Consider the following 25,371-nt stretch of genomic DNA (forward strand, 5'->3'; position numbering starts at 1 on the left):
TCCAGAAATTCTGATTGATTTAGCCTATCCAAAGGAGTTTCTGTAAGGGAAGTCGTCGAGTCGATCACCAAATCCAAAAAATGATGCGGGTACATCAAGGCCATTAAGCCAGCCATTAGGTGTACGCAAAGTGCATCGAATATCATTGTTGCAAGTGGGTTTTAAAGCCAGATGGATTAATTCAGATTTGTTGCCTTATGATTCGACTAATCAGAAGAGAATTTTAGAGGATGATGATACTAGGCAAAGATATTTAATAAGGCCACCATCTAATTTTGATTATCCACAAAGGGCCATTGGTGATGTTTCCTAAAAAGTAATCCAGAACGGTTTGATCAATAAGCATGTTACTTTTTCTTTTATCTGTCATCGTCTAAAGGTATTGTGAGATGACACAACATCAATGAAGAAATGCATTTCGGTTATGAATGTTGTGAAGAAAAAGTTGTGTAACAAAATGGGTAATCGGTTCATGAGTGATTCTTTAATTTGCCATGTGTTGAAACTATGTTTTCTATCATTAGTATTAAATGTTTTGATTGATCTTTTTGAGATGATGAAAATCTAACGGGGTACTCAAAATGTGAGTGACTTAACATACTTCTTTTGCTTGCTGGTCTTTATTTTTGAACTTTTTAAACTAATTTGTCATTTGCTTCAATGGTTTCAAGGACATGAGAAAATAAACCTAAGACTTGAAGTTATTTTGGCACCACTCTATTTATAACATGTAAAAAAGAGGTTTTATGATTTCAGTCAATAGGTATGTACAACACTCTTCAGTTTTTACCGTCATACAATATGTGATAAATGATATCATAATTCTATTCGTTATGTTTTCTTTGAATGTTATACTTTTGTTATAATATTGTCTAAAATCAGACCTTGCACGTAAATTATTTATATCATATTCTCACAATAATTCAGTGAGTGAACCCAATGGTCAAATTTTCTAGCTCCGCCCCTGTCGTTAACAAATCTTGATGTCGTGCTCGTGTGATTGTTTGGTCCTTAAATAATTGACGGTATAGCTCGGATTTATTCAAAAATTGCGAGATGCTATGGTGACAGGAAACTTGTTGGCAAGACCAGCTCAGGAGCATGTGGCTCTGAGGCTGCAGGTCATCACCTGTACTACTGTTCTGTTCTACAGGGTTCGTTTTAGATACTGTGTTTTGTAAGTTGATTTGATGAATTCTTTTGTACTTGTAATGTTTTGGATTCGGTCTTGGTGAGCACGACTGGCTCTTGCTTGTTGAGCATGCCTAAAATTTGTGATCTCTTGAAGCAAACTACTCTGCTGTTAGTCGGCCCTCGTGAGCACGGTATGCACTTGCTTGTGTTGAGCAAGCTACGAGTCTGGTAGGACCGTAGGAACTTGGTTGTTGAGCATACCTAACGCTTGTAGAGTCTGTTGCTAGTTTGTCTGTCAGCAAACTTCCATATTCTCACTGTAAGAATCTTACATTCTGACGCTGCGTTAAAAGCAAACCATGCTGAAAGCCTGAAACATATGACAGTGGTCAACATTTTAGAGCATCTCTAGCGGACCCCGCGAAATACGAACCCGCATAAGTGTTTTACAGTTCGCGGAAAAGGGTGTATGCAGGCCGGCGCGGGAGAGGTTAGACCCAGACCCCGCAAAATGAACCCGTAAAAAGGCATATTCACCGAATATGCGTTTTTAGGGGTCGGCTACGCGGGGTCTGCTCGGGCAGCGCCGCGCCGACCCGCAAACCGATAACCCCAATAAGCGCTTTTGACAGTCATTCAGACAAATGAGTTCAAATTCAAACACTAAAACATAGTCCGCGCGCGAAATAAAAGCATAGTTTTAATAGGACAAACCCAAAAGGACTTGCAAAAGCCGCGTTGGCGCCCGGAGCGCGGGCCCTGCCGCAGCCGGGTTCCCGCCCTGCACGAGCACGCTGCCCTGAAGCTTGCGGGCAGCCGCAGTGGCACCTTGGGCGACGGCGGGGCCAACATGGCCGCGACACGGGCCGCCCGAGGGGATTGAGCGTGCGCGACCTCGACGGAGTCAGGGGAGGGCAAGGTGTCATCCATGGCGGCGACAGATCGCCGGGGAAGATGAACCGGAGCGGGAGGTGGCGGGAGCAATGGTGGTGGAGGGTGGGAGGAGCGGGAACGGCCGCGCGGAAATGTCCCTCCCGCCAAATCTCGCTGCGGATAGAGGCCGAGCTCGAGTTGTGCTCCTGCCCCGTGAAACTAGAGGTTCAGGGAGATCTTTTGCCGTGCCCCGCAACAAAAATTCCGGGGCGGACGCGGATGCGGAGTCTGTTCGGGCTGGATTTTCCACGCCGACCCACATTTTAACGGTTATTTTGCCGATCGGGGCCTTTTGCGGGGTCTGCTAGAGTTGCTCTTACATGAGTAATTTTCCGGAGCCAACACTTCTTTCATGTGTCTCTAGCGAGGCGCGCGTGGCCTCTAATCCATCCTCCTCGCTCTATCCGGTCAACGCACGCCCACCTTCTCTTATACCTGGCCATGGGCTGCCCAGCCCGGATGGCCCATCACAATAACGGGTCGGGCCTGGGCCTAGATTTTGAGCCCGAAGGGTGGGCCAGGCCCGGGCCGCCATAATTGCCATTTAACGAAGAGGCTTGGCTTGAGGCTCAGCGGGCTTGGGCCTGATTTCTAGGCTCGATGCCCGGGCCAGACCGGCTCTGGTCCTAGATTTTTTGCATTGGGCTTGGTCAGGCCCAACCCAAAGCCCGGTCCGAGGGATGGCTAGGTATACATTCTCTCCTCAAACTTAGTAATGCTATTACTACGGGGACTTTACATGCCATTTATGGGATAAGCTGAGATGGGATGTTTTAATTGGTTTAGGATGAAGCAGGGTCCATCCTGAAAGAGGGGGGGGGGGGGGGGGGGGGAGATTAGTGAGAGGAGACTAGGAGAGGAGCCTACCATTTTTTCCCTCGAACTCTGGCCCGTGGAGGTGGATGGACAGAAAGAGGACTGTGGGCGAAAGAATGTTGGAAGGCCTGCCTCCCAGAGGTATGAGCTAGTAAGTCGGCATCGGCGGAGGAGGATTCTGGCCGCCGAGCCGGCGTTCCGTTCTATGCGATTTGCGAAACTTGGAGGGAGGAGGATTTCGTCCACCGAGCCGGCGTTCTGTTCTCTGCGATTTGCGAAATTTGGAGAGAGGACTAGCCGTGTCACCCAGCAGCACTATATGTGTACTGTATTTTTTGAGGGGCCGCAGATAGACGGTGGCCTCGCCTGAAGCGACATGGGAATGGGCTGGCCGAGTACCGCATTTAGTTCGGTTCGTTTTTGGTCTGTTCGCTTCATTATTACTAAATCGTCCGTTCAACCGCTCAAAAAACATACGATCGTTTTTTCACTCGGTTTGGTTTATTTTTATTTTTTATTTATTCTCTTTATGTTGTATATTCATTTTTTTCTTCCAAAATACATATTTTCCAAAACAATTACTGGAGTTTTGAAAAATAATTGAACAATGTTAAAAATTTGTATCTGCAACTTTGAAAAAAATGTTGATTGAATTTGAAAAAAATGTTTCAACATGTATTCGAATTTTTATAACACACATGCGAAAAAATGTTCAAAAATCATGTGTTCAAAAAATTATTAATCATATATTCGAAATATGCAGCGCGCTCATGTTTGTACTTTGTAGTAGTCCCTTGGTCTCAAATTACTTATCATGGATTTTTATAGATACGGATAAATCTAGACATGTTTTTGTATTAGATAAATCTGTATCTTGACAAATCTAAGACAAGTAATTTGGGACGGAGGTAATACTTGCAATATTTGTGTCATCCATATATTAGGTCCTGGCGAGCATGATATATACACGTGTAATTTGGGGGGGGGGGGGGGGGGGGGAGTGGTGGGGGTGGGGGAGGGGAATAATATCTTCCTACTTTGTGTTGAGCTACTATAGTCTACTACACCTCGGTAATGCTAGCCATGTTGAAAGCCTGGAGCATGTGTCATACATACTCTTACCCGAGTGACTTGTTGGTGGACGATGCGCCTCTCCCACTACGCCTCACAGCTGCCACGCGTTGCTAGTGATGCACGCATGATTTCCATCTCCGTCGTCCTCTCGGATGGCTACAGGGCATGCTCTGCTCGAGCTCCACAGTGGCACGATGGCGAGAGGACCGCGGTGGACAGAAGTCAAAATGTGAAATAATTTCGCCCTTCTTGATGCTTGCATGAAGGGGGAGGAAGTCAACGGCGGAGGAGTAGGAGGATTCCGGCCGGCTGTGTTGTGTGTGGCATGGGGATCGAAACGATGATAAGGATTGCTTTTCTTGGCAGCTCTATGTATGTGAATGGAGTTTATCCGGCTAGCACTGCATATGAGGCTTTCTTCCTGGGCACTGAGCATTCGGACTATGGTTTGTCCCTCTGGAAAAATGATGCCCCACCATAGAGTGTTTTTTGATTGGTTGTTTATGCGGAATAGGTATTGGACCGCAGACCGGTTGGCGAGACGGGGAGTCAGCACACACCAATGTGCGTGCTTTGCGATCAAGTGCCCGAAACAATTGATCATCTATTGTCATATGCCCATATGTGCGACACTTTTGGTTCCTCTTCCTCCGAGAGTTCGTTCCTTGACATCTTACTCCATCCTTATATGATTCAGTTAGAGAATGGTGGTGTTCATGAGGTAGAGGTTTTGGTGCATGGAAATCCAAGGATCTGGCAACTGTCATAATCATTGGACTACACAAATTATGGCTGGAACAGAACTCAAGAGTCTTTGATGCAAAAACGACATCGGTGGCGAGAGTTGTGTTGCTGGCCTGAGAAGAGCTTAAACTTTGGAGGGTGGACACGAGCAAAGAGGCAGAGAGTAGCCAGGACTAGGCTTTAGAGAGTTCGGCGGTGGCGGCTCGAGTGTAAAATGTTGGTGTCTTGTGGTGGGGCATGAGCCTGTTCTTGCCCCACTACGACCTTGTAAATGTCTCTCTTCCCCTTAACAATAATGACGAGCAAGGTTGCATTCCCTGTTCCTGAAAAGAGGACCATATTATGCATATGCAATTCTCAACTATTATCTAGTACTAAGACCGAGTGCTCGCAGTTTTGCTGCATTCTTTATCGGGGTACCGACCAGTATGCCACCTCGAGTGTCCAATATAACAATTACACCACAGATTTCAACCTGCATCAACGAACTCGCTTAGTGAGGTGCTGGTAGTATGCCTCCCTCCTATCATCCAATGTTCATCATGGCTCACAGGTGGCTTTGCATTTCGGTTCGGGTAGCTATCTCCCTAGCGAATTGCTTGTCGAAACGATTGTTCAAAACCTACTGCTACCAACGGTTCGATTACTAACCCAAAATTCCAACAACTCTATGGACCAAACTTAAACTAAAGCGAAAAGTATGTTTTTGGTCCCTCAAGTTCTCTAGAAGCATAGACTTGTCCCATAAGATTTTTTGGGTACAGTTGGTCCTTCAAGTCTTAAAACAGAATAACTTATATCTAAAACCAAATTTTGACCGCGTTGACCGGATTTGACCAACAAATAGTAAATTTAAGAAAATAGCAAAAACATAATAAAAAACTGAATTTTGTGGCAACGAGGATGCTTGGGTGCGTTAGAGCATCTCCAGCCGTTCGGCCCCCCAGGGCGCATAAAAATCGCCCCATGGGGGGCGAGCCGGCGATTCTTTCGGCGCTGGGGCGGTTTTGCGCCCAGTCGTCGCCCCCAGTCGCCGATTTTGGCCCACTTATTTCGACAAAAAAGGCCCATATGGACGAGAATAGGCCCATATTCGCCGTGGCTCGGCGTTCAATTATCAACATAAATATTTTTTTATCACATATTTCATCACATAAATTTCAAATACTTCAACAAAATAGTACAACAACACATAGTTCAATACAAATTATATAGTTCAACAAATAAAAACTCATATTTCATCACGCGTTGCGCCCGGTGTCGCCCTTGAGCCTCCATAGGTGCTCTATCAGATCTTGCTGCAGTTGATGATGCACCTATGGGTCTCTGATCTCCTGACGCATACTGAGGTAGGCAGTCCAGGTTGCCGGTAGCTGGTGATCAACTTCGGCAAGAGGACCCTGCCGGTGGTATGGTTCAGTGTCAAACACTGGCTCTTCCTGCTCGCTCTCAATGATCATGTTGTGCAAGATGACATAGCAGGTCATGATCTCCCACATTTGATCTTTCGACCAGGTCTGAGTGGGGTACCGGACAATAACAAATCGAGATTGGAGCACACCAAATGCCCGCTCGACATCCTTCCTGCAATCCTCCTGAATCTTCGCAAACCAGGCATTCTTGCCTCCAGGCACAGGGGTTTTGATGGTCTTGACAAATGTCGACCATCTCGGATAGATGCCATCATCTAGATAGTACCCCTTGTTGTACTGCCGCCCATTGATCTCGAAGTTCACCGGAGGAGAATGACCTTCAACAAGCTTGGCAAAGACAGGAGAGCACTCTAGCACGTTGATGTCATTGTGAGTTCCTGGCATACCAAAGAAGGAGTGCCAAATCCAGAGGTCCTGTGTGGCCACCGCCTCAAGTACCACACTGCAACCGCCTTTGGCGCTTTTGTACATCCCCTGCCAAGCAAATGGGGAATTCTTTCATTTCCAATGCATGCAGTCGATGCTTCCAAGCATCCCAGGAAATCCTCTTGCTGTATTCTACGCTAGGATCCGAGCAGTGTCTTCCGCATTGGGTGTTCTCAAGTATTGCAGTCCAAACACTGCCACCACTGCCCGACAGAACTTGTAGAAACACTCTAGGCTGGTGGACTCGGCCATGCGCCCATAGTCGTCGAGTGAGTCACCGGGAGCTCCTATGCAAGCATCCTCATTGCTGTCGTGCATTTCTGGATGGAGGTGAATCCAAGTGTACCAGTGCAATCCATCTTGCATTTGAAGTAGTTGCCGAACTCCCGGATGGAATTCACAATCCGGAGGAAAAGCTTTCTGCTCATCCGATAACGGCGCCGAAATGTTCTGTCGCTGTGAAGTGGAGCATCGGCGAAGTAGTCGGAGTAGAGCATGCAGTAGCCTTCAAGACGATGCCGGTTCTTTGCTTTCACCCGCCCCGGCGCCGAGCCACCTTGCCGCGGCTTTTCATTGCTCGCCAGCAGCTGGGCGAGGGCGGCGAGCACCATGAGATGCTCTTCTTCCTGGACGTCGGCCTCGGCTTCCTCCTCCAGCAGCGCGGCGAGCACTTCCTCGTCATCCGAGTCCATCGCCGAAGCAGGCAAATCGCCGAACACCTTGCGCGCGGTGGGCGTGCACCCGCCGCTAAACTGCCCCTCCGCGTCCGGAAACAGCGGCCGAAAACGCCCAGCTGGTGTCGGAGGGGCTCTTGCGGCGAACCTATGCTATTTTTCCGGCGGGGAATGGCTATCTACCGGTGAAGGGCGGCGGCGCGGCGCCGGGATATACCTAGTTACGGCCGAGAGCGCGGGGGGTGGGAGGCGGTCGGGGAAGAAAATCTTGACTTTTCACCTGACGGCGTGGGCCAGCCGCGCTTTTCCCTTGCGCCGAAGCCCCCAAGCGCCCCCAGCGCGCCGGGTTCGGCCTGCGGCCGCCGGGCGAAAAAAAGGGCCGAACCGGCGCTTTTCGTCGTCCTGGGGGCGCGACTGGGCCGTTTTTTTGGCGCCAGCACCGAAAAAGTCGCCTGGGGTGGCCTGTTTGGAGCGCGGCTGGAGATGCTCTTAGGTGCATGAATTTTAATGTGGTGTTTCGACATTCGAGGAGCTTGTGGCAAGAAAAAACAAATTTTGGCTCACAAAAAAGCCATTTTTTTTGCAGCAGCTCCTTGGATGTTATTTGACGACAAAAATGTACACGCACCTAGCACACCCAAGCATCTTGGCTTTCAGAAAATTTCAGATTTTTTTATAATTTGTTTGTTATTTTTTTTTTCAAATTTACTATCCATTGGTCAACCCGGTCAATGTGCTCGAAGTGTGGTTTCGAACCAAACTTATCAAGTTTTGAGATTTGAAGGACCACATGTCTACCAAAAAATCTTAGAGAACAAAATATATATTTTTGGGGAACTTGAGGGATCGAAAACATACTTTTCTCTAAACTAAAATCAGGTTCAGCTGATCTTGGACGAGGCTGTCACTTGGTAAGCAAGCATGGCTGAGATTAAGAGGTGCTGCTAGTTTGAGGTTTGCACCATAATCTTGTGACTACACCCTCCGTTCCTAAATACTCCCTCCGTCCGGAAATTCTCGTCGGAGGATTGGATGTATCTAGATGTATTTTAGTTCTAGATACATTCATTTTTCTGCATTTCTCCGACAAGTATTTTCGGACGGAGGGAGTATAAGTGTTTGTAGGGATTTCACTAGGTAAACTACATACGAAGCAAAATGAATGAATCCACATTTAAATTGCATCTATATACATCATGTGGTTCATAATGGAATCTCTACAAACACTTATATTTAGGAACGGAGGGAGTACCTGTGATGGCTTCCCGGGGAGCGATGAGCGTCTCTCAAACCCTGATGCTCACCGATGCTCGCAGCATGCACTTTGTATATCTTTTTTTTTTCATTGCCAGCGAACAATGATGCTCGAAGCGGTTTGATTACTGAACGACAGACCAAAAGCTGTAACCAAACGTAAAATAACCTCCCAGCAGCCTTAGCAGCATGTGCAAGGCACTTCACATGACTCCACTCGCTTTCGGGTACCAAACACGTTACGTCTGCCAAAGTTTGCACTGAGGCGGCACATTCGCCGAAACTGCTCACACTTTGGTACGTAAATTAATCCCTGTGCTGTCCAGCGGTGTCGTCTGAAGTGCATATAGAGCTGCCTTAGCATACAGCTGTTAAGTATCGATCCAAACAAAATGTATACCAGTAATCTACTATAAAGATCCATGTATAGAAAATGGATGAGGGCAGATAAAGACTGAGAATATAGTTAACAATGCAATGACCAAAATCCGATCGAGCACCCAAACTTCAACAAGATCCCATCGCCCACTTTCCCCAACGTCTAACCTACCATTCTTCCTCCCACGACCCTCAGTACGTATCCCCCATCTCCATCTTGAGAGGCGACCCCATGGCGGCGATCGGCGGCATGCTGGCCGCTGCCATCCTCAAGGTTGTGGGTGACCAGGTTGGTTCTCTGATCGGGGGTCAGATTGCGCTGCAGATGAATTTGGACAAGGACCTCAGGAAGATGAAGATGGCGCTGGAGTCTGTCGAGGCAGTGCTCAAGGTCGCGGAGAGGCAGTCCATCACCGACGAACTGACGGGTCTTTGGCTGAAGCGGCTCAAGGACTTCTTGTATGAGGTCTCTGACATGATTGATGAGTTCGAAGCAGACACACAAGCCATCACCCAGCCGTCTGCGCGCAAGGTAACCAATGCAGATTCTTTAATTTGTCAGTGTATGCTACTCTCTTCGACAAATACACCCCCGCGTCGCCCTTCCTGGCGGCTCGGGGAGCGAAATCCTCGCGCCGCCCTCCTTTTCTGCACTCCTTCCGCTCGTCTCCCCGCCGCTAGAGGCGCCGGCCGGCGAAGCTCGGAGGCTCCGGTGACGGCGGCGGCCAGGCGTTCCTTCGGCTGGCACTGGGAGGCGGGGATGGCATGGATCTGGCTCGTTAGCGAGGAGGCGGTCCGCTCTCGGGTTCCTGGCCAGCTGGGCGGATGCAGCTTGCAGCGGCGGGGCTGAGCAGGCCTCGTCTGGGCGGCGCGGCGACTTTGCTGGGTGAAGGCAGCGGGATAGAGATGCTAGTCTGGCGGGTCTTCCGATCAGATCTCGTGCTCCCGTGGCTGGTGGCCCAGATGGTTTGACCGCGGCAGTGGGATGTGTTGCGGAGGTCATGGCTCACTGGCCCGATCTGCTACTCTATAGACCGGAGGCCCGGCGGAGGTTCGGTTTGCGCTGGTTGGTTGTTTTGGCCATGTCCGCTAAGAACGGATCGGCATGCACCCGTCCACACTAAGCCATCCTATGATCACCGGCGGGATTCCTTTGCGCGGCCTCTTCCGGTGGCAGTGGCAATAACACCGTCGGTGCGTCGCTGTCATCTAATTGTTCGGAGTTGCACAACAGTGGCTTTGGCTGTTGGCGCTCATGGCATGGCGCGTGCACTGGACTCTCTGCTGGAAGGTGGACCACACCGGTGAGGTGGTGGACTTCCTGATCGACCGACGGTGCTATGGTCTGTGGTTTGGTGGTTCTGTTTTAGATCTGGTCGGCCCAATGGGGGTGCAGCGGCCTCCTAAGGCTCCACGATGGCGGTGGTCACTAAAAGATCTTTGACGAGTCTTCGCCTCAAGATCCAGTGGTTGACTACGATGCCGAGATACACATTATGAACGGTGACTTGACACAAAAGGATCGTTGTGCAGCGATGCCAGTTGCATCACGTATAGCTGCTGGGACCATGGAAAAGTGGCAACAACACTTGATCACTTCGATGATGGTGCTACTCTAGCATCAGGTCGCGAGCTCTGAGATGAAAGACTAGGTCTGACCCGAGCTTTTTATACCTGGCAATGGTGATGCCTTTACGTTGAAGGCATTGCTCAGATATGCTCAAATTGATTTGTTCAGGGTGAAAACTTTGATTCTAGCCCTGGTGGTTGGATCCGGTGACGACGACACTTGAGTTCGCTCCCTTTCTCGAAGGTGTTGCTGCTGAAAAAAATTGTCGTCTCTGTGGTGTCATGAGATATCTACTAGTGTGGATGGCCATTGTTGTAGTTTGCCGATTATGGATCTGATCACTTTGGACTTTTTTTCTTTTTCCTCGCATACACATAGCTTTGGTCTTATATGACTTTGCTATTCTCGGCGTGTTTTTGTGTGTCTGTGTTGGTGTTGGTTGTGTGCATCTTAGATATGCAGAGGCCGGGTGTGTGCTCTCAAGGTATGTATTCTCTTGATTCTCCTTTCCGAGCCAATAAAAATCCATCCTTTGTTGAAAAAAATGATACTCTCTTTTTCTTTTTTGAGAAACAACTGCTTTACACTATTAAAAGCACTGGGGTATAGGAATCATGGATCTGCTGGATCCAGATAAACACCGGGATGCTAAGCATTAGATTGTTTGCCTCTAGCAGACCTGTATAATGCTGATCCGCAAAACGCGATCCGCAAAACGCGTTTATAGTTCGCTGCATATCTGTTTTGTGGGGCGAAATCGTACGCTGCAGATTAGATCCCGTATATGAAACTGTATAATTTAAAAAAAGCTTTCGCGGGAGATATTGCAACGACATTGATCATAAATAGTCCATCATCATACTACATTGATCATACATAGTTCATCATATACTAAATTCTACTACTAGAGGGGGATCTGTGGGCTCGCGGCGGCTACCAAAATGGACGAGCTCGTGGCCGCAAGGCCGACGCGGCGGAGGAGCTCAGTCGTCGGAATCAGAGATGGAGACGAGGTCGATCCAGACCTTCGCTTGCTCGGAGTTCATGACGCGCATGTTTGCCTCCTTGGACACGTGCGCCTACGACGCCGCGATGCCCTACTCGAGAAAAATCTGCTCGATCTCCAGCTCGCGGCGGCGGCACGCGGCGGCCTCTTCCTCCTCGCTCGCCGAGCGTTTCATGATGGCGCGCTCGATGTGCTCCTCCTGTCCGGGGGGGGGGGGGGGGGGAGGGGTATTCCTCGGGGTCGATTACTCCTCGATGCGGCGGGTCCACGTCGGCCTCGACCTTGATGGCGAGCGACCCGAGCTCCTCCAGCTCTCGCTTAACCGGAGTGAGCCACGAGCTCGAGGCGCCCGCGGACGAGCTCCCCGTGGCATGGGAGCCAGAAGAGGCGGGGCGGCGGACCATGAGCTCGCGCCGCTCGAACGCCGGCGGAGGGCGGCTCCCGTAGTTGAGCCACCTCCGCGCGCCCCACTTGTGTGAGGCGTTGGAGAAACGGCGACGGCGACGCTCCGCGTCATCCCCATCGCCTCCGAAGCCATCCATGTGTCGCTAGGGCGTTTGAAGGGTCGCCCGCGGCGAGAAATTGGGGCGGTGAAGGAGGGGAATCGTGGCGGAGCGCCGGCGGAGATGATAGGGTTTGACCCGTATCCATGCGGTGAAACCGCATATATAGCGGTGGAGGGGGAGTTTTCCAGCCCACGGTAAAAAAAATTACAGTCCAGACGAGTATACGGGCTCTGTTCTGGCCAGAAAATTGAGCCGAGCCTGTATACTCGGCGAAATTATGCGGGTTCGCACGTTATACGGGGTCTGTTAGAGATGCTCTTACTTTTTTTGACGAGCAATGGCAGGTGCTCTGTCTTTTCATTTAGAAGGGGGAAAAACTGTACATGTAGGCTGCAAGCAGCCGGAGAAGTATAAACGGAGACAGGAGAGTGTAAGGAAAAGTAGGGACCGGGCAACGAAAGCCAACATGGCTCCCTTTGACGGTAGCGTCTAAACCTCCCAGGCCCCAACAAAGAGGCTGATCTCGTCTCTGATCATGATATGCAGACCATGCACCGTAGCAAACTTTTGCTGGAAAACACGTCGATTTCGCTCGTTCCAGATGTTGCAGGCTATGTAAACCGCCGCCGTCGCGGCATGTATGTTGTCACGCATGATCTTGCACCTGGTCGTGGCAGCCTGCCATGTTTTGATGGAGGTGGAAGAGAGGACAGCAGCGGATACCTCCGGCTGGGCAGATGCAAAGGAGTGCCAGGTCTCCTTGGCAAAAGGGCAGTCAAGCAGAAGATGATGGGCAGTTTCTAGCAACTGGTCGCACAGGCTGCAGCAAGAGTTGTGAGGCTATCCTCGAGCGGCAAGCTTATCAGCTGTCCACAGTCTGTTTTGTAGTAGTGTCCACATGAAATCTTATCTTTGGCTCAGCTTTTATCTTCCACACCTTTGCAAGCGTAGGCATCTCAATTCTGGTAATGAACTGTATATTGTATGCCGATCTCGCACTGTAGCATCCATTCGGAGAATGGATCCATTTGATTTTATCGTCTTGGTCAGAGAGAGTGATCTGCTGCAGGGCCGTCCAGATGTTTAGCAACGAGTCCAGAGATTCAGCAGAGTCGATCCTGTTCAACTTCAAACCAGCCATCCATTGATTGCTGTTTAGTCCGTCTCGGACGCAATTTTTTTTCAGTCTGGATAGCTTGTACAGTTCAGGTGCAATGTCCATCGGTGCCATCCCATGTAACCACCTGTCGGTCCAGAAACTCTCTTTTCTTTCATTACCAATTTTGATGGCAGTGCAGGCAGCAAAAACTTGATGATCAGAGGCATCACATGGCGTGGGTGTGCCCTTCCACGGCCTATCAATGCTGTCCCATTCGTACCATGGCCAATGCAGGCGAAGGGCCCTACTGTAAGCTGCCAGATCTTTGATGCCTAGCCCTCCAACAGTTTTTGGAGCACAAATCCGCTTCCAATTAAACACGCACTTTCCACCATAAGCCTCATCTTCGACGTTCCATAGGAATCTCCGGCGCAGTTTGTCAATCTGCTTCTCAACTCACTTGTCCAAAGCAAAAGCAGTAAGGTAATAGGTGAGAGTAGAGGTAAGAACAGAGTTGCCGAGGAGCTCTGTAGGAGCAATCTGACGAGGAGCTCTTGAATATGCTGGTAGGTTGTTTGGCTTGATCTTGGCTCTATGGTTGTCCACATCTTCACTGACAATTGGTAATTCGGTAGCCAATCTCCCCAACAATAGTTTGGGCATCTGAAACCTTTCTATAACATTTTGTTTTAGCTAACCAATTTGTTTTTCTCAACGATGCAGTTCTCTGCACTCCATTAAAGGCCACATCAGTGTTAACCTTTTTTTTTTTTAGGGCAGTGTTAACCTTTTTTTTTGACATAGCATCAGTGTTCACCTTGACCCAGTTATAGTCCGAGGGTCTTTATTTTTAGAAATAAGAGGACATGCCTCTAACAACTTTCGATGCGATCTGACGGTGGAGATTAGAACTTTCCTCTTTACCTAAAAGGGTAGTATGGTCATTGCCCAGATTAATTGGATGACCCAGCCCAAAAAACATGGCGATCTAGCAGAATTTTTCTTTAAGGTCCAGTTAAGAAAAAAGAATTTATTTACGGTTAATTTGTCTCTCTCATATTCCATCTAATCTATCTCTCTCTGATTAGAGAAATATAAACAAGACTGATCTTCCCTAATTACAGTAACAACGATCAAGCAGCCTTTGTCGATCTGATTTTCCTCCAGATTGTACCGAAGCACCTCTCATGATTGTTTCAACCAGATTTCCTACTGCACTGAGTTAATGCATTTGCAATACCATATATATTATACTACTGAGCATTTCGCATATATTGTACTAACAAATCAACTGTCTTGCAGTTCTCTTTCAAAAACTATTTGGCAATTATGATCCCTTGCCTGACAATTGGTCCCAACATTACAATGGCCAATAACATGAAGAAGATGAGAGACTATCTGAAGGTCATAACAGATCAACACAGAGAATTCGAATTAATAGAAAGGACTAATGCCATTGAGCCATTGGTTACTGATATACAGGACACATCGTCAATCTCGGAGACACAAATCATTGGGAGGACCAAGGAGAAAGAGAAAATATTGGCTTCTTTATCTGAGAGCAGGATGAAAGAGATCACAGTCCTTCCGATATATGGTATTGGAGGCCTTGGCAAGACGACTTTAGCAAAAATGGTTTACAATAGTTCCGAATTCAGAGAATACTCCCAAGTATGGGTTTATGTGTCCCAGAAATTTGATGAGATCAAAATCGGAAATTCTATAATATCACAACTATCAGAGAAAGGGGAAGAGAGCAGGTACACAGGAAAGCAGATGGTCCATAATTCACTTCAAAAGCTCCTTGCCAATAAGAATATTCTTATTGTTTTAGATGACCTATGGGAGGGTGAGGACTTTAAACTGGAACGTCTGATGGATATGTTAAAGGTTGGGAAGGACAGTAGTGTGACTGTTATAGTAACCACACGAGATGAGGGCATTGCAAATAAAATCTCTACCATCCAACCACACAAACTAGAACCATTGACTGATGACATGTGTTGGACTATAATAAAGCAGAAGAGTGGATTTAAATCAAGAGGTGACAAAGAACAATTGGAGGAAATAGGGAAGGTCATTGCAATGAAATGCGGTGGTGTGGCTTTAGCAGCTAAAGCACTTGGACACACACTGAAATCAATGAAGGAGTATGGTCAATGGGAAAAAGTGAGAGACAGTAATATTTGGACTGCATCTTCTTTAAGTGATACATCTTCTACGGAAGTGCTTCCATCTCTGAAGTTGAGCTATTGTGTTATGCCTTCACATTTGAAGCTATGTTTTGCCTATTGTTCAATATTTCCAAAAGGTTACAAGATACTTAAAGATGATCTTATTCACCAGTGGGTTTCTCTTGGTTACTCTACTTGGGAGCTTGCTGAGAAATGCATTAGTCAACTTTTGGGGCTCTGTTTCTTTGAACAATTGAAGTCATCACCGGTGAGTTTAAGCATAGCTTATTCAATTGAACAGTTTTGTCATATTCTTTGAACTGGGTAAGGCAACTCAGGCACATAGTGCATATTTAAAAGTCTCTTACTTACGCAGTAAGGCTCTTACGCTTACTGTGACCAGCATAATTACTTGGTGCAAGAAGTTAACCCCTCTGTTCTTTATTTACTACTGTTTTCAAATGCACCTTTAAAAATTTAAGCATCAATATACACTGTAGTTTTATTAGATATGCGAAAATATTACCACTAAATTTACAAGTAAACAAAAAGCTAGTAGCCAAGATTTTATACAAATCAGCGTATCTACATACAAAAGTGAAAAAAGGAAGGAAGATAGTGCTACCTTGAAATTTACGAGAAATCCTAAAGGTTTCGGATTCCTTAAAACTCAAGCCTAGCCCTCGACCACCAAGAATGGGTACAAACCTTATAACGGAACCACTTTTTTATTTGTCACCTTTTGTAGGATACTGAGAAACACACACTTTTAAATAATAAAAATTTCAAGATTATAATGCCTGGCCTTTCCATGCAAAGAAGGTCCAGTGTAGAATATTTCACCTTTGTGGGACTCATAATCCAATTATACTATTTTACAATGTTCAAAAAAGAAGCGACGTGGAAGGCCACATCTTAGAGCAATGGGCACTTAAGCGCGCAATAGTTTTTTGAAATTGACTAGAATTAGACAGAATTTGAATAAATATACACACAAAAATAGGAAACATGGCACATGGGTAATTGAAATAGCATCTAAAATACAGTTCACACAATGGCAAATAGACATGAGGTTCACATAGCAAGCAAAAAAACAACTAAAATGGAGTTCATTTCAAATAGACATAAGCAAATGGAGATATACTTTCTTGAACACTGTATTTTTATATAAAATTTCCTGAACATTGCATTTTCTTGAACACTGCATTTTTATATAAAATTTCCTCACACAAGCCACTAGGGACTTAAGGTTAGTTATAATTTCATACTACAATTAATGGTACATGTGCACACAGAACAACTGCAGGCACACATACTGCCACTCACATGCGCCCGTATTACAAGTTATGACCAGAAATCCTGAAATACGAGTGGAGTAGCAAATTCTAAACTTTCAGTAGAAACCAAGGTGTGCTCTAGTAATTAACAATGTTACATAATATCGCTAGAAAAACAACGATATAGAAAAACATAGGATCCTTACTGGCATACCGGCATATGTACTGCCATAACTAACTTTATTCCATGTACAGAAAATAATACAATGTCCTAATATAATAAAATATCTGAAAATTCTTACACTGCTGAATGCTTTTCTTGCAGACTGTTGAGCTATATGATAGTGACATTATATTGCTGACAATGCATGACCTGGTGCACGATTTGGCAAGATCGGTCATGGACGATGAAATTCTTTTTGTTGGCAAAAGCACTAATGCTGCAGAAAGCTGCTACCACTATGCATTGCTCGATGATTGTAGTAAGCCTTTGGGATTGGACTTGTCCAAGATAAGAGCGTTGCGTTTTATGGATTGTGACAAATATGAACTTCATGATGCTGCATTTTCATCTGCCAAGTCTTTGCGTGTCTTGGACTTAAGTGAGTGCGCCATATATACGTTGGCGGATTGTATTGGTGAACTGAAGCAATTGAGATATCTTAATGCTCCAACAGTCCAAGATGCAAAGATTCCAGACAGTCTCACCAAGCTCTCAAAATTAATTTACCTGAATCTTCATGGATCTCCTACAATTAAAGCATTACCAGAGTCAATTGGAGAAATTGAGGGTCTAATGTATCTTGATTTGTCAAGTTGTTCCAGCATTAAAAAACTGCCAGAATCATTCAGGAGGCTACAAAAGTTGGCGCATTTGGATTTATCAAATTGCTCGTCTGTTGAAGGAATATCGGTGTTCTTAGAGAGCTTCACACAACTAGAGTCTTTGAACTTGTCATACTGCCCAAATATCGGTGATATACCAGAAGTTCTGTCCGGCCTATCCAAACTGCAGTATTTAAACTTATCAAACAGCTCATATCTTGAATGTCATAAAGAAGCAGAATTTTTGGGTGCCCTCAGAAAACTTGAGTATTTGAACTTATCTTCAAGGGAATGTGGACTCAAAAAGCTCCCTGAATCTTTCGGCGGATTCAGTCAACTCAGGTACTTAAACTTATCAGGTTGGCGAGATATTCAGGCGAGATTATTTGGGAGTCTGAAGAATCTGCTCCATCTTGACTTATCAGGTTGTCATATGGTTGGTGGTGTACATGAAGCTTTGGTCGGTCTTACCAGTCTGCAACATTTGAATTTACAAGATACACAGCTCAGTTTGTTGCCAGATGATCTGACCAAGCTCCGGTATTTAAACCTATCTCGACTGAGAAAGATGGATGCAGTCAATTTTCTCTCTGCAGAAACCTGGGACATTCTCATCAACCAGATATGCAGAATTAATCTTTCAGAGCTAGAGCATTTGGACTTGTCTGGAAATTTTCATATGAAAAGAATACCTGAAAGTATTTGTAGCCTGACAAAACTGCACACATTGAACCTCTCGGATTGCACATATTTGGCAAAAATACCTGAAAGTATATGTACAGCTGGTAGCTTGAAGTTTCTTTATTTAAAGAATTGTTACAGTCTTTATGAAATACCTCAGCTCGGTAGCAGTGCAATATCGTTACCACACTTTGTGGTGCATGCTGCTGCTGATGGATCTAGCAGCAATCTTGTCCTGCTAAAGCCCACAGATCCTTTTCAGCTGGAGATAACTGAACTTGAAAATGTGAAGTCCGCACAAGAGGCACATAGTATAAAATTGATGGAAAAGCAAAGCATTCGGAAGTTGAAACTGGAGTGGACTCGAGGTGTTGAGAGATTTGTGGATGACAAAATGTTGCTGGAAAAACTAGTGCCTCCAAGCACATTGAGTGAATTGGAGATATGTGGTTATAAAAGTGTCATCTTTCCAGGCTGGGTAGTGGGCCAACTACCAAACCTGGACTCATTGGTTCTCAGAGATATGGCAAATCTGGAAGAGTGGGACACTTCATACTCCACCGGTGAGGAGAACGTGTTAACACGAGTGAAAATACTTGATTGCCCAATGCTAAGGATGAAAGGGCCTCTGCCTAAAGCTGAAGAATGGGAGATAATATGCAGTGATAATGTGTTATCATCATGGGATGAGTGCATTGTGTCACAGACCAGTGCTTATTCCTATTCTCCAGTAACTACTATGTTGTCATTTAGAGACTGCAAGGGGCCTCACCAATGGAGGTGGCTTCGACACTTCCCTGGACTCCCTTCTTTGGATATTGCCAATTGTGGCGTTCTAACCGGCTCACCAGATATCATCCAACTATTATCCTCTTTGGAGAAACTATGCCTAGAAGACGAACACATAGAAGAACTGCCGAAATGGTTGGGTGAGCTCCCATCTCTAAAGAATCTGAAAATCAGGCATAGCAACGGTGTAAAGGAGTTGAACGAGAACATGAGGCAACTCACAAAGCTTGAATCACTAGAACTTGCATTCTGCAAAAGCATATCTGTAGTGCCACATTGGCTAGGCGAATTGACCTCTCTCAAGAAACTTTGGATATCTAACAATGGAGGCTTGAGGTCTTTGCCCGCAAGCATACAACAACTCAGCAGCCTCCAGAAAATAGTAATTATTGATTGCGATGCGTTAGAGCACGTGGTTGCTGAATCAGAGGGGGGAAAGAGGAAGCTAACTGACAACCAACAAAGGGAATCTGCCCTGCCCACGTCTCTAAAGAGTCTTCGTCTACGTGGATGTGATGGTATCAAGTCTTTTCCTGAGGGAATACATCAACTCACTAACCTCCAAGAACTAGAAATAACTAGCTGCACTGGACTAGAGCAATGGTGTGAATTAGAGGAAACCAAGTTGAAGCTGGCTCGCATAGAAACGAAGGTATGTGTCCTGCTGCCACGCCCTTTGTCATACTAATCATATTTTGATATGCTTCATCTTTCTTCTTTTCTTGATGTACTCAGTCATGCATTTCTTATCGGGTTCTTTGATGCATAAATGCAGATATATTCATTTACTTTGCTTTTGCAATTTCCCTTTTGTTTAAAAGCGCCTTGTTTAGCAAAATATAACAACAACACAAAGATGAAATTAATTTCTAGAGCACGTCTGGTGACGGTGAACCACTGCCAATGTAAGATGGGCACAATAGCTGACTTAGGATTTTGTTTGCAGCACAGGCCAGTAAGTGTGTTACACTTGGAAGCATTATTTATTGATCTGAAGAAAACATCTTCCCTGTGTATACTGAACCTGCACTTATCAAGCATATGAACTAAATGGAATCTAATAAAAGAATTTTCACCATTCATTTTGCAGCGGATTTGGTTCTAGACAGTGTGCATATACTGCACAACCAGGTGGCCAGCTTGCAAACCTGAATCAACCTGCAAGATTTTGTTCTGGATGGTTTAAATTGTTGGAGTTGAAGGAGGAGCATCGAGAGCACAGAAATGACGTGCTATGGTGAGAGAAACTTGTTTGGAAGACCTGCAGCATGGGACTTTGAGGCTGCAAGCCATCGCCTGAAACTCTCAACGTAGTCCTCGGCCCACACCCTCTCTATTTGTGCTCAGTTTGCATCTCTTTTCCTGCTTGGGTCACTGCCTCTCTGTTTTTGTATGTTTGACCAAATAGGAGATTGCAGTACCTGTAATATTATATTTGCGAATTTCATTTATTCGGTCCTCGCTTGTGTTGAGCATGCCTAACACCTGTAATCTGTTGCTACTTTCTCTGGCAGGAAACTACTTTACTGGTACTGTTGCTACTCTACTCTGTTAACAGGCAACTAACCATGCTGAAGAAAGCCATCTCTGAGTCCAAGTTTGTGAAACTGACACCTTGGAGCCTAGGATAGGGCCAAGTGTATCCGTAGAGGAGCGTTGTTTTCACCCTTTTGCAGTCCTGAAGATGAATTTAGGTAATGATTTGGGCGATCGTCCGAGTGGACAGTACTACCCTTATAGATTTTCGGCAGACCGAGCAAGTATGGTCAGAAAGATATTCCTGATGTGATCAATAGGTTGATTGAATGGGCGTAACCCCTGAGGGCGGCATGGCCAACGGTTGTGTGTAGCCCCCGAGTGATGCTCGAAAGAGGTAAGCTTGTTATAGAGTGTGATATGAGGTTTGATCATGTGAGTAACTTAGTCGTTCCCGTGTTGGGGGTGTAGAGGTAAAGATATGTCCAAGTGATGCTGACGCGCGAGGCGACCGAGGGGCGATGATGTGTACAACCGAGTGGCAACGCGCGGTGCGGCAGAGTTATGATGAGGAGCACAACCGAATGTGCTGCTAGCGTTTCTCTAAAACCCTGATGCTAACCAATGCTCGCTGCATCCTAGGCATTATTCTTTTCCCTGCCAGCGAACATTGATGCTCACTGCATCCTAGCTAGACACCGTATATCTGTCAATTCCTCTTAATTCAATGAAAAAAAAGATGGATAACACCTACTATACTCCAGCAGTTTGATTACTGAACCAGAAGACAAAAAGCCGTAACCATGCTTAAACTACTCCACGCACTTAGCAGCATGTTCAAGCCACTTCACATGACTCCACGCGCTTTCTGCCAAAGTTTATACTGAGGCGGCACATTCGCCGAAACTACCCACACTTTGGTAACAAAATTAATACCCACACTAACTAAGTGCATATAGAGCTGCCTTAGCACACCAAGCATACAGCTGTTAATTATCGATCCAAGCAAAAAATATCATAGAGATGCGTACAACTCTTCAGTAAAAAAATGAACACACAAGGACTGAGCATAGAGTTGCTATCTTGATGCAATTACCAAGGTCCGATCCAGCACCCAAACTTCAGCAAGCAAGATCCCATCACGCACCTCGCCATCGTCTGCCCTACCATTCTTCCTCCCAGCACCTTCAACCCAACACCTACGTATTGAGAGGCCGTGGCCATGGCGGCGCTCGGCGGCATGCTGGCCGCTGCCATCCTCAAGGTGGTGGGCGACCAGGTTGGTTCTCTGATTGGAGGTCAGATCGCACTACAGATGAATTTGGACAAGGACCTCAAGAAGATGAAGATGGCGCTGGAGTCTGTCGAGGCAGTGCTCAAGGTCACGGAGAGGCGGTCCATCACCGACGAACTGACGTGTCTTTGGCTGAAGCGGCTCAAGGACTTCTTGTATGAGGTCTCTGACATGATTGATGAGTTCGAAGCAGACACACAAGCCATCACCCAGCCATCTACGCGCAAGGTACGCATTTATGCAGAATAATTATCACAATAATTTTATCACAATTATCACAATTACCACTCTTAGCTTTTGCCACTCTTAGCTTTTGATAATTATCACAATTACCACTCTGAATATGTTGCTTTTGCCACAAAATGGCAATTGTGATAATTGTCAAAAACAAAGAGTGGCAAAAGTGAAATGTCAAACTCTAGAGTGGCATAAGGAAAATTGGCAAAATCTAGAGTGGCAAAAACAAAATTTTCCCAAATAGTGGATACAAACACAATGAGCACACACTCTGCCTCTTCATAGCTAGGATGCACATAGCTAATAAACACACCCACATCTTTACAACACTTAGAAATCTGTTATCCAGTCTCGACAATAATAATTTGGGCACTAGATCCTTGGATGAAGTAGACATGGTTTTGACAGGCCTCAGCCTTCGGGCCGGGCATCTGAAACATCTCCATACCATTTTTTAGCTCATGTTCTCAGCACATCATTAAAGGTGGCATTGGTCTTAACCTTGGTAGTTACAGTCAGAGGTTCTTAGAAATAAGAGGATGTGTCAGAGGTACTTAATGTTATCAGGTTGGCGAGATTTGACAAAACTGCCAAGATGTTTAGGGAGCCTAAAAAGTTTGGTCCATCTTGATTTATCATTTTGTTGGATGGTTGATTGTGTACATGAAGCTTTGGTTGGTCTTACCAATCTTCAATATTTGAATTTAGAAGAAACACACCTCAGTTCGCTGCCAGATGATCTGACCAAGCTCCGGTATTTGAATCTATCTAAACTAAGGAATGTACCAGTAAATTCCTTGGGTGCGTGCTGGTAACGATGGATCTAGCAGCAATCTTGTCCTGCTAAAGCCCACAGATCCTTTTCAGCTGGAGATAACTGAACTTGAAAATGTGAAGTCCGCAGTAGAGGCACATAGTGGAAAAGCAAAGCATTCGGAGGTTGAAACTGGAGTGGACTCAAGGTGTTGACAGATTTGTGGATGACAAAATGTTGCTGGAAAAACTAGTGCCTCCAAGCACATTGAGGAAGTTGAAAATATGTGGTTATAACAGTGTCATCTTTCCAGGCTGGGTAGTGGGCCAACTACCAAACCTGAAGTCACTGGTTCTCAGAGATATGGCAAATCTGGAAGAATGGGACACTTCATACTCCACCGGTGAGGAGAACGTGTTAAACAGAGTAGACATACATGGTTGCCCAATGCTAAGGATGAAAGGGCCTCTGCCTAAAGCTAAACAATGGGAGATAAGATGCAGTGATAATGTGTTATCATCATGGGATGAGTGCATTGTGTCACACACCAGTACTTCCTCCTCTTCTTCTACAGTAACTACTTGGTTGTCAGTTAGAGACTGCAAGGGGCCTCATCAATGGAGGTGGCTTCAACACTTCCCTGGACTCCCTTCTTTGGATATTACCAATTGCTGTGATCTAACCAGCTCACCAGAGATCAATCAACAACTATCCTCTTTACAGACACTGTCCCTAAGAGATTTACACATGGAAGAACTGCCAATATGGTTGGGCGAGCTCCCATCTCTGAAGAATCTAGAAATAAGCGGCAGCGATGGTGTAAAGGAGTTGAACGAGAACATGAGGCAACTCATAAAGCTTGAATCACTAGAACTGAGCTTCTGCAAAAGCATATCAGTGTCACATTGGCTGGGCGAATTAACCTCTCTCAAGGAACTTTGCATGAATTACAATTTTGGCTTGAGGTCTTTGCCGGCAAGCATACAACAGCTCACCATCCTCCAGGAAATAACCCTTGAGTGGTGCATTGCATTAGAGCACGTGGTTGCTGAACCAGAGGAGGGAAAGATGAAGCTAACTCACAACCAAGAAATGGTATGTCTCCTGCCCACCTCCCTTAGGAAGCTTAAGATCACTGGATGTATTAGTATCAAGTCTTTGCCCGAGGGAATGCAGCAACTCACAAACCTCCAAGAACTTGAGATTGTTACGTGCCCTGGACTAAAGCAATGGTATGAATTAGAGGAGAACAAGATGAAGCTGGCTCACATAGAAGAGAAGGTATATATGTGTCCTCCCACATTTTCTGTCATCCTAGTCATATCTTGCAATGCTTCCTCTTTCTTCTTCTCTTGATGTATTCAGTTTTTAGTCTTGCACTTCTTAGTGGGTCCTTTCATGCATAAATCTCAACATACGCATCTACTTTGCTTTGCAGTTTCCCTTCCGTTTAAAAGAACCTTATTTTGCCAAACATAATGGTAGCAGAAAGACGAGTTGTCTAATTTCTAGAGTACGTCTAGTGATAGACTGACAGCATACCGCTACCAATGTAAAGATGGACACAATAATTGACTTAGGGCTTATTCGGTTAATCCCCCCCACAGGCCTTGTTCGGTTCCATATGATTTCAAGGGGTTTGAAAGCGATTAAGTCCTCAGCAAGTCAAAATCCATCTCCATCCCCTCCAATCCTCTCAAATCCCCTTGTGGTGGTGATTTCGCAAAGAAAAAAGCCTACAAGGGGATTGAGGTGGATTTTGACCTGTAGAGGATTTAATCCCTTTCAATCCCCTCGAAACCCGTTCAAATCCCAAGGATCCTAACAAGGCCTTAAGAGCATTTTTTATTGATCTGAACAAAACATTTTCCTTGTGTATATAGAACCTGTGAGTGCTTATCATTCATATCAGCTAGAATCAAATCTAATCAAAGAATTGTCACTATTCCTTTTCCAGAGTATCTGGTTCTAGACAATGCGTATACTGCACACCCAGGTTGCAAAATCAAGGGCCTGAATCAACACGAAACATTTTATTCTGGATGATTTAAATCGTCGGAGTTGAAGGAGGACCATCTGGAGCACGAAAATGACGAGCTATGGTGAGACGAAACTTGTTTGCAAGGTCTGCAAGATGCAACTCTGAGGCTGCAAGTCATGGCCTATACTAGTGTTCTGTTCTACATGGTCTCGAAAACTTTCAACGTAGCCCTCTCCTGCCCCACCCTCTGTACTTGTGATTAGTTTGCATATACTAGTTCTGTGTCCAGCTATGGTCACTGCCGAACTGCACGGTTTGGTGCTAACTACTTTATGTGTTTTGTGTGTTTGACCGAACAGAGACGTACTTGTAATGTTCGTGAACTGTGAGTTGTGACTTTCATTTATTGGGTCCTGGTCAGTGTGATATGTACTTGCACGCTTCTGTTGAGCATGCCTAACAATGGTACGCAGATGTGACAGAATCTGATGCTAGTTTGTGTGAGCAATATACTCTACAGTCTTACTCGGTGTTAACAGGCAGATAACCATACTGAAAGCCTGAAACATATGACACTAGTCTTACCCAAGTGAGTTGTTGGCCCCAACAGTTCTTCTCGCTACGCGTAGTGTCACTCACGCACTGCAGGTGATGCACGCTTGACCTCCATCTCGTTCGTCCGCTCCGATGGTGACAGACCATGCTCTGCTTGACTTCCACGGCGGCGCGACGGCGACAAGGCGGCGAGATGACATCGGTGGACTGGTGGAGAAAGAATCCCCGCCGTCCTGTCGTTCCGAGGAGGGGGGAGGAAGTCGACGGCGAAGGAGGAGGAT

The 25,371-nt window shown here is 45.9% G+C and overlaps 1 protein-coding gene across 2 annotated transcripts; it reads left to right on the forward strand.

Moving 5' to 3' along the window:
* Positions 1-8,891: 8,891 nt before the first annotated feature.
* LOC123149391 (putative disease resistance protein RGA4) lies at positions 8,892-24,937 on the forward strand. 2 transcript variants are annotated; one of them, XM_044569056.1, is made up of 6 exons: positions 8,892-9,398; positions 14,350-15,489; positions 16,824-17,863; positions 18,146-18,372; positions 22,763-23,835; positions 24,512-24,937. In XM_044569056.1, the coding sequence occupies exons 1-6, from the start codon at positions 9,099-9,101 to the stop codon at positions 24,524-24,526; spliced, it is 3,795 nt and encodes a 1,264-aa protein (XP_044424991.1). In that variant the 5' UTR covers positions 8,892-9,098; the 3' UTR covers positions 24,527-24,937. The 2 variants fall into 2 exon arrangements, with proteins under 2 accessions (XP_044424991.1, XP_044424983.1); XM_044569048.1 differs by lacking the exons at positions 22,763-23,835; positions 24,512-24,937 and adding an exon at positions 19,884-20,275 and having other exon boundaries at positions 8,920-9,398; positions 16,824-19,445.
* Positions 24,938-25,371: the final 434 nt, after the last annotated feature.

The sequence above is a fragment of the Triticum aestivum genome, chromosome 1B (assembly GCF_018294505.1).
Source record: "Triticum aestivum cultivar Chinese Spring chromosome 1B, IWGSC CS RefSeq v2.1, whole genome shotgun sequence".
In the NCBI taxonomy this organism is placed as follows: Eukaryota; Viridiplantae; Streptophyta; class Magnoliopsida; order Poales; family Poaceae; genus Triticum; species Triticum aestivum.